Source organism: Linepithema humile, chromosome 4 (assembly GCF_040581485.1).
Source record: "Linepithema humile isolate Giens D197 chromosome 4, Lhum_UNIL_v1.0, whole genome shotgun sequence".
Lineage (NCBI taxonomy): Eukaryota > Metazoa > Arthropoda > Insecta > Hymenoptera > Formicidae > Linepithema > Linepithema humile.
Genome location: NC_090131.1, coordinates 523,240 through 536,101, shown reverse-complemented (window position 1 = coordinate 536,101; position 12,862 = coordinate 523,240). Strand labels below are relative to the sequence as shown.

At 34.9% G+C, this 12,862-nt stretch overlaps 3 protein-coding genes across 3 annotated transcripts; 2 read left to right on the top strand and 1 right to left on the bottom strand.

Moving 5' to 3' along the window:
* Positions 1-902: 902 nt before the first annotated feature.
* LOC136999309 (kxDL motif-containing protein CG10681) lies at positions 903-4,221 on the bottom strand. Its single transcript, XM_067353005.1, has 4 exons — positions 3,493-4,221; positions 3,202-3,401; positions 2,961-3,098; positions 903-1,342 (listed from the first exon to the last, which is right to left on the bottom strand). The coding sequence occupies exons 1-4, from the start codon at positions 3,639-3,641 to the stop codon at positions 1,212-1,214; spliced, it is 618 nt and encodes a 205-aa protein (XP_067209106.1). The 5' UTR covers positions 3,642-4,221; the 3' UTR covers positions 903-1,211.
* A 34-nt stretch (positions 4,222-4,255) lies between these two features.
* vih (ubiquitin conjugating enzyme vih) lies at positions 4,256-5,935 on the top strand. Its single transcript, XM_012361961.2, has 4 exons — positions 4,256-4,500; positions 4,875-4,989; positions 5,081-5,285; positions 5,362-5,935. The coding sequence occupies exons 1-4, from the start codon at positions 4,397-4,399 to the stop codon at positions 5,487-5,489; spliced, it is 552 nt and encodes a 183-aa protein (XP_012217384.1). The 5' UTR covers positions 4,256-4,396; the 3' UTR covers positions 5,490-5,935.
* Positions 5,936-6,079: 144 nt separating this feature from the next.
* Positions 6,080-8,616, top strand: LOC105669170 (valacyclovir hydrolase). Its single transcript, XM_012361962.2, has 5 exons — positions 6,080-6,734; positions 6,844-6,934; positions 7,447-7,767; positions 8,005-8,260; positions 8,342-8,616. The coding sequence occupies exons 1-5, from the start codon at positions 6,609-6,611 to the stop codon at positions 8,442-8,444; spliced, it is 897 nt and encodes a 298-aa protein (XP_012217385.1). The 5' UTR covers positions 6,080-6,608; the 3' UTR covers positions 8,445-8,616.
* The last annotated feature ends 4,246 nt before the right edge of the window (positions 8,617-12,862 follow it).

Below are 12,862 nucleotides of genomic sequence, written 5' to 3'. Positions count from 1 at the left end.
TCGCGAAAGGAAAATTAACATTCGCAATCGGCAACCGCGATCCAACAGCTTTCTGATTTCGTTAATCTGTAAATACTTACGATTACAACGCGATTATATTGTTTCACTAGAAGAATTATTATTTTTAAGCTTTTATAAAAACTACTTTAGACAAAATATTTTAGATTTCAAGGCAACTAATCTCTGATTCTGATTCTCAAATAAAAAATAGTCCGATAGTATCGATTTTCTCATTTTATTGTGCAAATTCATCTAATTGTGCAAACAACATAAAATAGCTTTGAAATGCCTAATACGTATTTTATTAAAAACAATCCTACTAAAATGATAAATTTTACTGAACATCTTGTGGATTCAATCTGCTTGCGTGCACATGTTTTCACATAATTTTGTGTATGATATTTTAACGTGCATCAGTGTATTCGATTGAATTTGAAACGCGCGACGATGATGTCGACGTCGCTCACTGTACCTTGTCGCGTTAGACACATGCAACGGATACTTCCGATGTCTTTTTCCTGAATTAACGTGACAAAAAAAAAGATTACGTGAATTTTTCTCAGGAATACGCGACCGCTCGGCTAAGTATAGCAAGCTCGCGCCGTGCGCGCGCGGACATAGCCGTGAAAAGCATTCACATTAATCTCAACACTACCTTCACCGGGTCGGACGAGTGAAATATTTCCACGACGGCGACTGTTGCGTCCTCGCTAATGAAACGCCCCAGATGGTGGTCCGCCGGCGATTCCCGATTCGACGCAACGTGACTTGCGAATTAGAGCTCCCGGGGGTTCGCGAAGACGTTGTACTCTCTCCCTCACCCTCACCCTCCCCCCCCCTCTCTTTCTTTGCTTTATCGCATTGTCGCTCGCACTCGCCAGTATGGAATTGATGAACACCACTCAAGTACCAAAGAATTTATTTTGCACAACATCGACGTTCACATGTTCGCAACTTAACAATGACATCGAGATATGGTATGTTTATGTGTATGCATGATATCGGTGGCGTCTACGCGCCTTGATATCGAGATTATTCGGTGCCTCGGATTCCGATTAATTGATTAATTAGCTCTCCCTTCCCCTCGCAAGCAACGTTTTGAAGTAGCCGGTGCATAAGTTCGACTTGGAAAATATTTTTTTTTTTTCATTCTCTCATTCTCTCTGTTCCTTTCTCTCTTTCTTTTTTCATTTACACAGTTCGGCTTTTATTCAGCCGGTGTCGGACGTGCAGGACGACGTATCGGCGTTACTGTGATCGTTGTTGCTCTCCGTCGACGAACTGTCGTTACTCTTTATTCGCCGTTTGCGCAGCTTCGCGAATTGAAATTCCTCGACCGGCACTGTACACCAACAATGGAAGTCATTTCATTAGTCTCTTGCCTAATTATCACTCTTTGCGATCTTTCTTTTTTTTTTTGCTTTGCAAGAAAATTGGGATAATTCAATCAGGATAAGTCAAATCGCAATGTGTAGAAGAACGAGGATAAAGAATATTTATATTTCTCTCTCTCTCTCTCTCTCTCTCTCTCTCTTTCTCTCTCTCTATCAGCCGACCAAAACGCTTTACATTGTGAATCGCATTATCTTACAGTGGGAATACGCATACAATGAATTTGAGCACCTAAATGACTGACTTCGGTTCGCAGAGAATGTAGAATTCTCACGCTCTGTGTACGTTTTAAGACATTAATGTGGAAACGATTTTAGGCTATCAATCGATACAGCGACATATATATTTTCGTACTCGCATCTGCGTAAAATCGCAACATGCATCGACTTAATTAAGTTTTTTCAGCCAAGCTATATCCCTACGTACACTAAACTTTATTCGCGAGATGCTGTAGACGTATCTATCGGAGTAACATGAAATAGACAACTCTGAGTGCGACGAGGTAGACAACGACCCTTTATTTACAATAATGCACTGTGTAACAAGCTTCCTTAGTATGCGTTGGGGAAAGCAATCAATCGGCTCGTACATCGAAAGCATGTTGTTAGGCGATATGTACATACTTACGCGACAAGTCGATGAATTACGTACTTGAGGAGAAAACATTGAAGATAGTAAACTTCCCTACTTAATGTTGGTGTCATTATATCGCATTAACCTTTAGAGACTTGTGAAATAATATTTTGCAATCGCTATCATTAACTTTAAAGCAAATTTTCGAATTTTTCAATTTTATTTTCGTATTAAAAAAAATTAATAAAATTTTCGAACAATTCAATACATTATTTTCTAGAGAAAATATCTTCAAAAAAAAACTTGTGTGGTCCTTTAAAGGTTAATATATTTAACATGACACATTTCTCACTCATCTGTGATAAAGAATTATTATTATATAAATTCATTAATGTTTTCTCTATTCATTGTTCATAAACTAATTAGTATGGAAATTTACTTTTTACCATTTACAAACTTGCTCAGCAATGACGATTCTTCAACTTTACATGCAAGTAATGACCAAAATAAACTTGTGTGGAAATGATGAAAAAATGTCGATTTGTTGTTACAATCGATACTCTTTATAGCGGTTTTGTACTAACATTTCTTCCCCCACGAGAGAAAATGCACAAGACGTCAGGTAAAGCGCAATCTTAAGAAGCGAGATACTTCTCGTTAACATCGATTTCTAGTAGAAATACTCTCTTGAAAATAGTCTTTTATGCATTCGTATATAGCTAATGTACTTACATAGATAATTCACAACAATAGAATCGTCTCAATATTTAAACAATTGGTTCAGACTAAATAAGTCTCTTTAGTCTCTTACAACAAAGCATAGACACACTTAGTTAATCTCCGCTAATATACATATTAGAAATGTGATGTGTTACCTGAATTACGCGCCCGTTCGTTCCGTATAGGTAATTTTAAGCATTTTATATTTCAACATTCATCGAGAAATCGGATTTATTCTTTAACGATATGATTGTTTTTAGTGGAGGTTTCATTACCGTCTGAATCGGGATCTCGATCAGCGACACCGTGAGCTGGAGTGGATGGCAACGGCACAATTTCCGGTTCAAGAGGTTTCACCGGACAATCAACATCCTCCACGATGACCTCCTCCGCCAAACTGCTTCTTACTGCTTCTGCAAATTTGAAAATAACGATATCATGTTCCTTGTTCAATTTTTTATTCAAACTATTATGTTTATTCTTTTACAATGTCATTTTATATGTTCATATAATTACCATTGAATGCCTGTGGATATTGTTGACTCAATTTATTTTTTATCAAACGAATTCTTTTAAAAATATAATCTAGATCTCTCTTCATCTCGATCAGAAGAGCGGTGTGCTTCTTGAATTCGGTGCCAGCTGTTTTCAGTCTGTTTACAGATAGCTGATTGCAATTGGTCAACATCTCATTTGTCTTCTCAAACCTTTGTAACCTTGGAAATGCATATAACACAAAAAATAAAAATTACCTTGATAAATAACGAGTGTGTAATGTTGTATCAAAGCATTGGAGATGAAACTTACATTTGCTTTTGGGCGCGTATCATAGATTCTACATCCTGCTGATCGACAATGCCAGCCAGGCCTTGTACAAATACCTCCGGTGCCGTGTAGTTTCTAAAACACTCAAAACTCCCAGTATCCGACTCTGGTGTGCTTTGAGCCGCTGCCATATTTTTATTATTTCAGAATCACTGTACTTTGGATTTACTTTCATCATAGAATCATTCCATAGCTCTGCTCCGCTCACTCGGCACAATAGTCGAATTATTACAAAATTACTTGTTCATTTAAAATTTCTATGACTCATGAACAACTATTACATATTGCAAACATTCAGATTGCACTTGCCTATATCTTTCCCAACACATCTCGATATATATATATATATATATATATATTATGTGAAAGGTGATCAGAAAAACATGTTGTCGACTTTCGACGAATATCTCACTGACAATTTTATTATCCTGAACTAATATATTCCGTCATGCTTTTAGATTATTTTCTCACATGTTTCTGGACATTGTACAGACAATGTTGATGAGCAAAACAATTGATCACGGAATATTCTCGTACAAATGTCTTCGTTCGGAATCCATTGATGCAGGAAAAATACGATTTTTCGCAACACTCGCGATATATGTTGATTCTGACGCGTACTGCAAATTAAAATGCGTGTGAATACGTGCAAACGCATGCGAGCACACGATCTGACGTGATCGACGAAACGCTGGTAAACTCGACGCGAACGACGAGCGATTGCTCGACGCAACAGCTGTTTTGCTCTTCGATGTTTTCAGGTCTGATCGTAGAACGCGTGCAGCATTCAAATTTCCGCTGTGTGTTGTGTTCGTCGGCGAGTCGAAAGAGCTTTGCTCGTACGATTTTCGTGTGCAACTGAAAAAATTTGCGCCAGTGCCTCAGGATGGCGCAGAACGTGAATCCGTTTAGTTCGACACAGAATACGCCAACGAAAGCCACTGAGGAGAAGCAGAGTTTGCCAAAGGACAATCATGCGGTCAGCAAACGGTACGTAAAATCGAGTCCGTCGGTTAGATGTTAAATGCAAGCTGGCTATTCCGTTTTCTCTTCAACAAATTGCCGATGAAATTGTTCGTTTATGATCTCCGAAATTTTCCTACACTGTTCAGAAATGTCTGATATAATCGATATAGTCGACTGTAATCACATAACCTAACCGATTATTATACGCTTGGACTAATTGAGCTTCGTTCAAAAGTTTTATCCATATCGGAAATGTTTTGCGAGATTTGATTGTAACATTTTAATTTCCTTCGTTTGTCTGATGATATTTATATATTTATAATTAATAATTATATACTTGTACAACTTATTGTCTCATGAAAGTTTTGTTCTAATTTATCTGTCACTGTTTATTGTAGATTGCAAAAAGAGCTTATGGTGCTAATGATGAATACTGACCAAGGAGTATCTGCTTTTCCAGAAGGAGAAAATTTATTCAAGTGGATCGGAACTATCACAGGACCAAGAGATACGGTAAGATAACCTATTAAATCATCTAAATTGTTGAATTTTTAATTTTGTTTCTCAACAGCAACACATGTAATACATATTTGATACATTACAGGTATATGCTGGTCTCACTTACAAATTAATTTTGGAGTTTCCACATAGTTATCCATATAGTGCTCCTATGGTACGCTTTGCTACTCCATGCTTTCACCCAAACGTAGATACCGGTGGTAACATCTGTCTGGATATATTGAAAGATAAGTGGAGTGCGCTATATGACGTACGCACTATTTTACTCTCCATACAATCTCTTCTTGGTGGTGAGTAATAAAAGGTGAATTTATATGATGATTCAATGAAAATATATATTGATCTGTATCATACTTTGTTATACAGAGCCTAACAATGAGAGTCCACTGAATCTTGAAGCAGCAGAGTTATGGAACAATCAAACAAAATATAAAAAATATTTGACGGAAGAATATCAAAGAACACAAAACAATCGTAATCAGCAGGATTCATGATAAGTCATAATCATAATCTATTTCGAATCATTTATTATTATTATTCCTATCTACGATAGGATTATGATTAAGTGTAATATTAATCACTATTTTTTGCACTTGTCTTAAGAGTCATTAAGCACAGCTAAGTCTCAATTAAGAACTTCTTTTCTTTCTGAAGATAATGATGAAATTTTTTCATAAATTATGTGGATAATGCACAATTTTTGTAGAAACTTTTATAAAAAACTATTATAAATTCGCGTAACCATCGACATTAAGACGATTGCATGAGAATTGCATTTATTTATTTACCATGTAGAAATGTATATGCATTAGTCTTTTGATCATTACTGCCATTGTTCATGCCTTAAACCTGATAATTGTTTCCATTTTTACCATTACTGTATAATCAAAAATAAATATTTTAACGATCGTACAATCATTAAAATTAATTTCTATTTAAATGTATGGCTTAATATCAATTTTGTACCTTTTTTTAGTTTTATCCTATTAATTTTTCAACGGTATTACATATTTGTACAAACACACATAGTTGTATTGGTTTTTAATATTATATGAAGAAAACAAATGACATGTTTCATTAATATTTATAATAAAAAGAAAAGAAAAATTTTGTGTATATATATACACACAAAAATAGTATATATATATGTGGCTTCTAGGAAATGACTGCAAAGTACATATAGCCTTCTCAGAAATATAAATTTAATATTTATATGTGATGCAATGTCATGCAACATTTCAAAATGTGTTATTTTTTGTTTATTCCCACTTCAATAAATGATTATTTCTACATTGCACCTGATAAAATATTATAACTTTAGCTTTTATGACGGTCATGCGATTTTCGTATTCGTAAAAATAATAATTTTATTTTTTATTTTGAGATAAAAATGATCAAGTTATTAATAAGTTCAATGGTGTTTTGAAGTGTAAACACTAATACCAATAAATTTATTATCATAATCATGTTATCGTGCGATATCACGGTGCACAAATTTATATTGTATATGTGGTCGTAAACGACCGAGACAGACACTGTTGTGTCGTCTTCAGCTTCAGTGTTGTGTCGTATTCTGATTCATCTATTCATTCACGTAACACATAGATAGCAGCATGTTATCAGGTACACATAAAATATGCAGTTTCCCAAAAGCAATATGCAAAGTCGTAAAGTTCGACAGTCTGCTCTTACGAAATCGACAACTATCGACGATGACCAGTAAAACCCGGAATGTAGAGGTATGTAAAAAGAAATTGTAAATGTTAAATAACAAATCGTTACTTGCTGTTTTACCGTCTCGACTGCCATTTTAGTAATTAACCTGATTCTGTATTTACTGTCAAACAGGAACGAAAAATCAAAGTAGACGACACAGAAATCAATTATGCCAGAGTTGGCAAGGGTGATCATCCGGTATTACTGTTGCCTGGCGCGTTGGGTAAATAATAATGTAATAATTTGGCATAAAGGTGCATGAAAACGAACAGACTTTTTTTTATTTAATCAATAAGATCAGCTGTGTAGGCTATAGCAGCGCCGGACGACCCGCGAGTTACAAATGTCTACACAGATCAGTATTTGTATATCACAGACGCTGTATTTTAAGTTGAACAACATTTGTAGTAGTTTATCGCAAAACTGCAAATGATAGGCACAATATTGTGCTGATATTTGCTACCATTTATTGAGATGAATATTAAAATATAGACTAAAATAATTTTTTTCTGAATAATTTTAATCGATTCTTAATTTATAACTAATTCGTTATTACATGTATTGCTATTACCTATATTACTATCAATTATTTATAACAACTATGCAAAACTGCAATTGATATTGTTCATAAGTTTCTGATAAAATTTTGAACAAATCAACACAAATATTATTTAGAATTTAAAAAAAGGAATTGTCCATGTAGAATTTTATTACTTACTAAGATCAATGTTTCAGGATCGATATGGACTGATTTTAAGCCGCAGGTCGAAAATCTGAACGTGGACAAACTAACTATAGTGGCATGGGATCCACCAGGTTACGGAAAATCACGGCCACCAGAAAGAACTTTTCCCGACGATTTTTTTCAGCGTGACGCCACGTGGGCTCACAATCTGATGAAAACCTTGGGCTATTCGAAGTTTTCTTTGGTCGGCTGGAGTGACGGCGGTATCACATCGCTTTTGCTTGCTTCAGCATATCCCGAAAGCATCAACAAGATGATAGTCTTCGGTGCAAATTCGTACATACACCCGGACGAGATAAAAGCATATGAAAGTATGACTTTATTTTATTTGAAATACCAAAACTGTGGTAACAAAAATTAATGTTTTCCGAAATGTCGCTAAAACTTGTAATCAATATTTTAAGATAGCTAAAATTCGAAAAGATGATTGATGTAAAATTTTTCAGAATTCTAAAAAAATTCAGAATTAGAAAAATTGTACTACTGCATTATCGAGAATGCGTCGAATATTTAATTTCGTTTGTTCTTCATAAAATACTGCTGTTTAGGTATAAGAGACATTAACAAGTGGTCGGAAAAAATGAAGGCACCTATGATACAAGTCTATGGTGAGGATCACTTCAGAAATACTTGGTCAAATTGGATAGACGCAATGTTACGATTGTACAAGAAGCAAAATGGTGATCTGTGCAAACAGGTCTTATCAAAAATAAAGTGTCCGACGTTAATCATTCATGGAGCCAAAGATGCAATGGTCCTGCCGGAACATCCGACATACTTAAAGCAAAACATCATCAATTCGAAGTTCGTATCTTTATAAGTTTGAAAGTAAATATAATCTGCACACGCACACAGTATTTTACTAATTTTTCTCTTGTGTTGCAGAGTTCATATTTTCGAAAAGGGTGCACATAATCTTCATCTAAGGTATGCTGAAGAGTTCAATAAATTAGTGACGGATTTTCTTGTAGAACAATCGAAAATATAATAAGTCACATATTTATAATATACATGTAATATGCATGTATATTAATGATACGTTTTATTCATATGGTAGCAGGTTTGTACAATTTTATTCGTGATATGATCTATTATCGCTCAATTTTGTATACTGAATTTTTTGTATACTGAAAACTTTATAAATTTTAATATTGAAATAATTTTTATATTGAATGTAATAACGCATCAGCGTATCCTTCTCGTCTCCTTTTTACTTCTTTTTATCAAGAATATATAATTAGCAAAATTGGTAATCAAGATGCTATTTATAGCGCGTATCAAGCCAATATTCTGATAATAACAATTCGAAAAAAACTCAAGCGCGCAAAATTAGATATTATCAGAGTTAACCCAGATGTTTTTTGCTGACATTCTCAGCATCGCGTCCGAGATATACATACAAGAAATCTTTCGCACATAAATAGAAAGCGGTCTTGTGCCACTTATTATACAAGTGTCTTTATGTTCAAAGAAGGCCGATACCCTTCATTATTCGTTCAACTTATTTGTCGAATAATTTCGACTATCTATTCAACAAAGATTGACCAAACAACAATTTGCGATTTCAAATAGCATTTTGTTCGTAATTCTATCGAAATTGACAGTGAGATAACGGAGAGCTATTATTCAAATCGAAGGCGTGGATCACGAGCTTTTAATGCTAGTCTATTTCGATCGAGAGATAATCTAAGACCTAATTTCATTGTGCTCTACTTATTTCAGAAGTTGATTAGAAGTGACGAGACAAAAAAACATCCAAGGGAAGTGATAAAATCTGCGAAATTATGTGCCTTACGAAAATTCCCGGTTTTTAATCTCAAAGATCATAAAACGCGATAAAACGCATTAAGCTTTTTTTGTGCTTTCGTGTACCGTTTGCAATCAACCGACAATCAACGAAAGTTATTTCAGGCATACAATGATAAATTTCAATTTTATTTCACGGATATTTCAGGTAACATCAATTACCCGAATTTGCAAGTAGATGTACTTTTTGTTACAACAAATTGTAACAACAAAATGATTCATAAGTTGTAATAATAATTTTATAATTTATGAATTATAAACGCGATTGAAATTATATTTGGGACTGAATTTAACTTTTAAACTTAATTTTTAGTTTTCAACAATCAGAGATCTTTTGGCAGATATTTCAACAAATTATTTTGAATTTAAATTGCTTTACTGCATTTTGCATGTGGCAGTATATAAAAACGATTAACGAGATCGCCTTGTACGGCCCACCTAACGTCTCGTTTTAGGCGAGTGCCCTCGCAGTGTGGTACTTCTCTCGATCCTGTCTTCATTAAGTGGGGGATCTTTATTGCCTTTAAATGGCATCGGTAGATCCAGCATGACGCATTCTGCATTCTGCTATAATATATATCTACTTTTTTTCATATTATATTAAACACGCAAAACAATATTGAGTCATTGCACACGCATCGTAGATCAAATGTTCGATTCTAGATAAAAAATAATTATATTATCAGTTATTTATTATGTGAATTAAACACAACTCATTTCTTTTATTGTATAAAAAACGAATCAATGTTTAACGTTTAGACTCGTCCCTAAAAACATTTTTATTTTTTCGTGAAACTGTTTTGTCTTAATAAAAAATCAAAGGCATGCGAATGTTCTTTTTTAAAAGAAGAGATGGATGTAATCTTGCTTTTAAATCGATGTCGAGCGGCTTATTGACTTCGTCTTTCTTCGTCATGACACTTATATACGACCTACGTGTTGGAAAACGATGCCATTTACGGCAAACACGCGGACGTTGTTGTCTGTTTTAAGCTCGCGCATCGTTCGATCCCACGAGAAAGTGGTTATGTACCAAAATCTTGGCCTAGATTACAAGCGAGATGCTTCAGAAAGGATATCTTGCAAAAGTGCAGCGGCGAGTCGCACGATTTCACCGCGGATTGTCATTGTGCTTTTTACGACTGTCGTGCTTGATCCATAAATAAAGTGTAATTCCGTTAACTTATCTTTTTTTTTGCTGAAACTCTATTTGGAACTTGTTTTTTTTTCTCGGTGGGTGGTAGTTTTATGAAGAAAGTATGCATTACGTCATTCATTTAACATTATATAAAAAAATTTTTTTGAGATCTCATATTTTAGCACATAATCACACAGTTTTTTGACTTAACTCTTCACTAATTCGATTACGTCAGTAACGAGACAAATTAAGGACGACATACGTCTGCGAAAGCATTTAGGCGTATCAGTTGCCGTTTACTTTCTTAGGATCAATAAAATTCTAGGCGGGGCAAGGTCTGGTCGCTCATCAGTCTGGGTCGCTCCTCTCTGTATGCTATTCTTACACAATTTTATCTATTTCATTTATTTTAATCTTATTAAAACAAGTAAAAGACAAGCGTTAACGTTCATATCTATAATTTTCACAATTTTAGCATTTGAACAACATTGTATCTTACACTAACTTGCTTATCTATTTTTTTCCGTCTGTCCGAAAATTTATTTTTAGCATTTTAAAGTTCAAAGATTTGAAAATTTAGATAAAAAATGGGAGATAAATTTTGATTCAAGTAATTAAAATCGGCTAAATATGGTTCGCAAAAATGTCGTACTCTGCGGCACAACAATATGTATATACATATATATATATATATATATATGTATATATACATATATATACATATATATGTATATATAGACAATATCGATCGTTGGTGGTGACTCAACCGTCGGTGCTTCTGACTCACGGTAATTTTGTACAACAACCCTCTGGTCGCAATTATTTCACCAAGGTACATTTATTCGCGCGCGCGATTTCTTCGTTGAAATTCTTCCGTGTCGCGTCAAGAATGAAAATATACACAGCGAAAAAGCACCCCAATCCAAGATCGATAACCGTGACTCATGCTCACCCCCGCGTTGTGACATACGTAGAGAATAATGTAATTTACTGTCTGTTACCAAGTGCGTAAATTTGATATCCGCAATACATTTATCGATGTCGCGATCGATTAGATCTGACATCGAAGGCTGAAGGCTAATCGTAGGAGTATTAAGCCTTGGCCTAAGCAATTCATGAATTATGTCATGTATCTAGATTTTGCAGCGTTTCCGATTCGCACGGTTTTGCTTACATCGAGTTCAATTAAAATCAGAAGTTTGTTTTTAATTTAAGACATATTTAAATAAACTCTCACACGAAAATTATTAAATGCACTTAATTGTATTCGCGTCAATCAGGAACGTGTAAATCGGGAAAATATTAAAATAATTTATTTTGCCAGTTCTCAATTCGTGACTTTAAGTAAAATTGATCGATACAGATCAATCGCTCATTATTGAGGTCGTAATGACGCCAGTGTCACTTTTTGCTCGCAGCATACGAGTGTTTTGGTTCTAAAGTGGACGTGATGTCACTCGACGTTTATGCTCACGATCCCGCTACTTAATGGCAAAGACAACGAAGGACAATGGGCATGGGGCATTAAGCCGAGCGTATCCACGTGGATGGCTCGTCTACCGGGCATTATGCAATCTCCTGCGGCAAGAGTGACGAAAGGCTTACGTCAAGTATCTAAAACTCTAATCAGTCTTGTCCCCTTATCCAAATGTTATAAACAACAATTCGAAATTTAGAAACAATATATTTCTTATTTCATACTAAAATAGCAAATAAATCGCTTTGGATTACGCAGAAAGCTAACAATATTACAAACTAATTTGAATTTTAACGTTTGTATTGAAGAATATATTTGTAATTAATATTCTTCCTAATTGACAGTAAAAAAAAAGATAACTTTTCGATGTAAATGTGTTTTCTCAAATGAGTTGTTAAAAACAAGATAATGAATTGTCACAACCAGAATAAATTGCATAGTGCAATGCTTACGTTTTGCTGTTTAGATAAATAATTTTCAAATCGAATGATATTCGTTAAAGTTTTGTTGGTATATTATTTTACCTAGATTTTGTGCAAATATTCAAAATACTAATAAAATAATCTATGAAATTTTTACAGCTTTGTCAATATGACTCATGCAATCTTAAACAATGATTGAGATTGCATGGAAGATAATAATTCTATAGAAGCATTGAGGAGATGGTCGATGCACTCACATGTCGGATGCGTATCGTGCTACCGTGTTACGCGTGCAAACCGAGAGACGGACAGTGCGATGATCTCAGTGTCGAATGGGAATTGCGCCGGCTATAATAATTACGATAATCATAGGTATTCTCTCATGATCGATGTCGTCGGCCCCGTTACGCGCGTCACGCATTTATCACGCGAAATCCGTCGCTACCATGCGTGCGCGGGCGAGTGCGTGTCGCGCGTGTGCGACCTTTTTTCCTTTCCTCTCCGAGACGACGACGGTACGCGAGGTTAATCCATACAAGGTAACGATCAAGGCAGGATCGGCT

Excerpts from the sequence above, each read along its gene's own strand:
- vih (XM_012361961.2), top strand. The coding sequence starts at position 4,397 with ATGGCGCAGAACGTGAATCCGTTTAGTTCGACACAGAATACGCCAACG. Across the intron at positions 4,501-4,874 it reads AATCATGCGGTCAGCAAACG|ATTGCAAAAAGAGCTTATGG; the intron begins GTACGTAAAATC and ends TGTTTATTGTAG. Across the intron at positions 4,990-5,080 it reads TCACAGGACCAAGAGATACG|GTATATGCTGGTCTCACTTA; the intron begins GTAAGATAACCT and ends GATACATTACAG.
- LOC105669170 (XM_012361962.2), top strand. The coding sequence starts at position 6,609 with ATGTTATCAGGTACACATAAAATATGCAGTTTCCCAAAAGCAATATGC. Across the intron at positions 6,935-7,446 it reads ACTGTTGCCTGGCGCGTTGG|GATCGATATGGACTGATTTT; the intron begins GTAAATAATAAT and ends TCAATGTTTCAG. Across the intron at positions 8,261-8,341 it reads CAAAACATCATCAATTCGAA|AGTTCATATTTTCGAAAAGG; the intron begins GTTCGTATCTTT and ends CTTGTGTTGCAG.
- LOC136999309 (XM_067353005.1), bottom strand. The coding sequence starts at position 3,641 with ATGGCAGCGGCTCAAAGCACACCAGAGTCGGATACTGGGAGTTTTGAG. Across the intron at positions 3,099-3,201 it reads ATATCCACAGGCATTCAATG|AAGCAGTAAGAAGCAGTTTG; the intron begins GTAATTATATGA and ends TCAAATTTGCAG. Across the intron at positions 1,343-2,960 it reads TCGAGATCCCGATTCAGACG|TGCCGGTCGAGGAATTTCAA; the intron begins GTAATGAAACCT and ends GTTGGTGTACAG.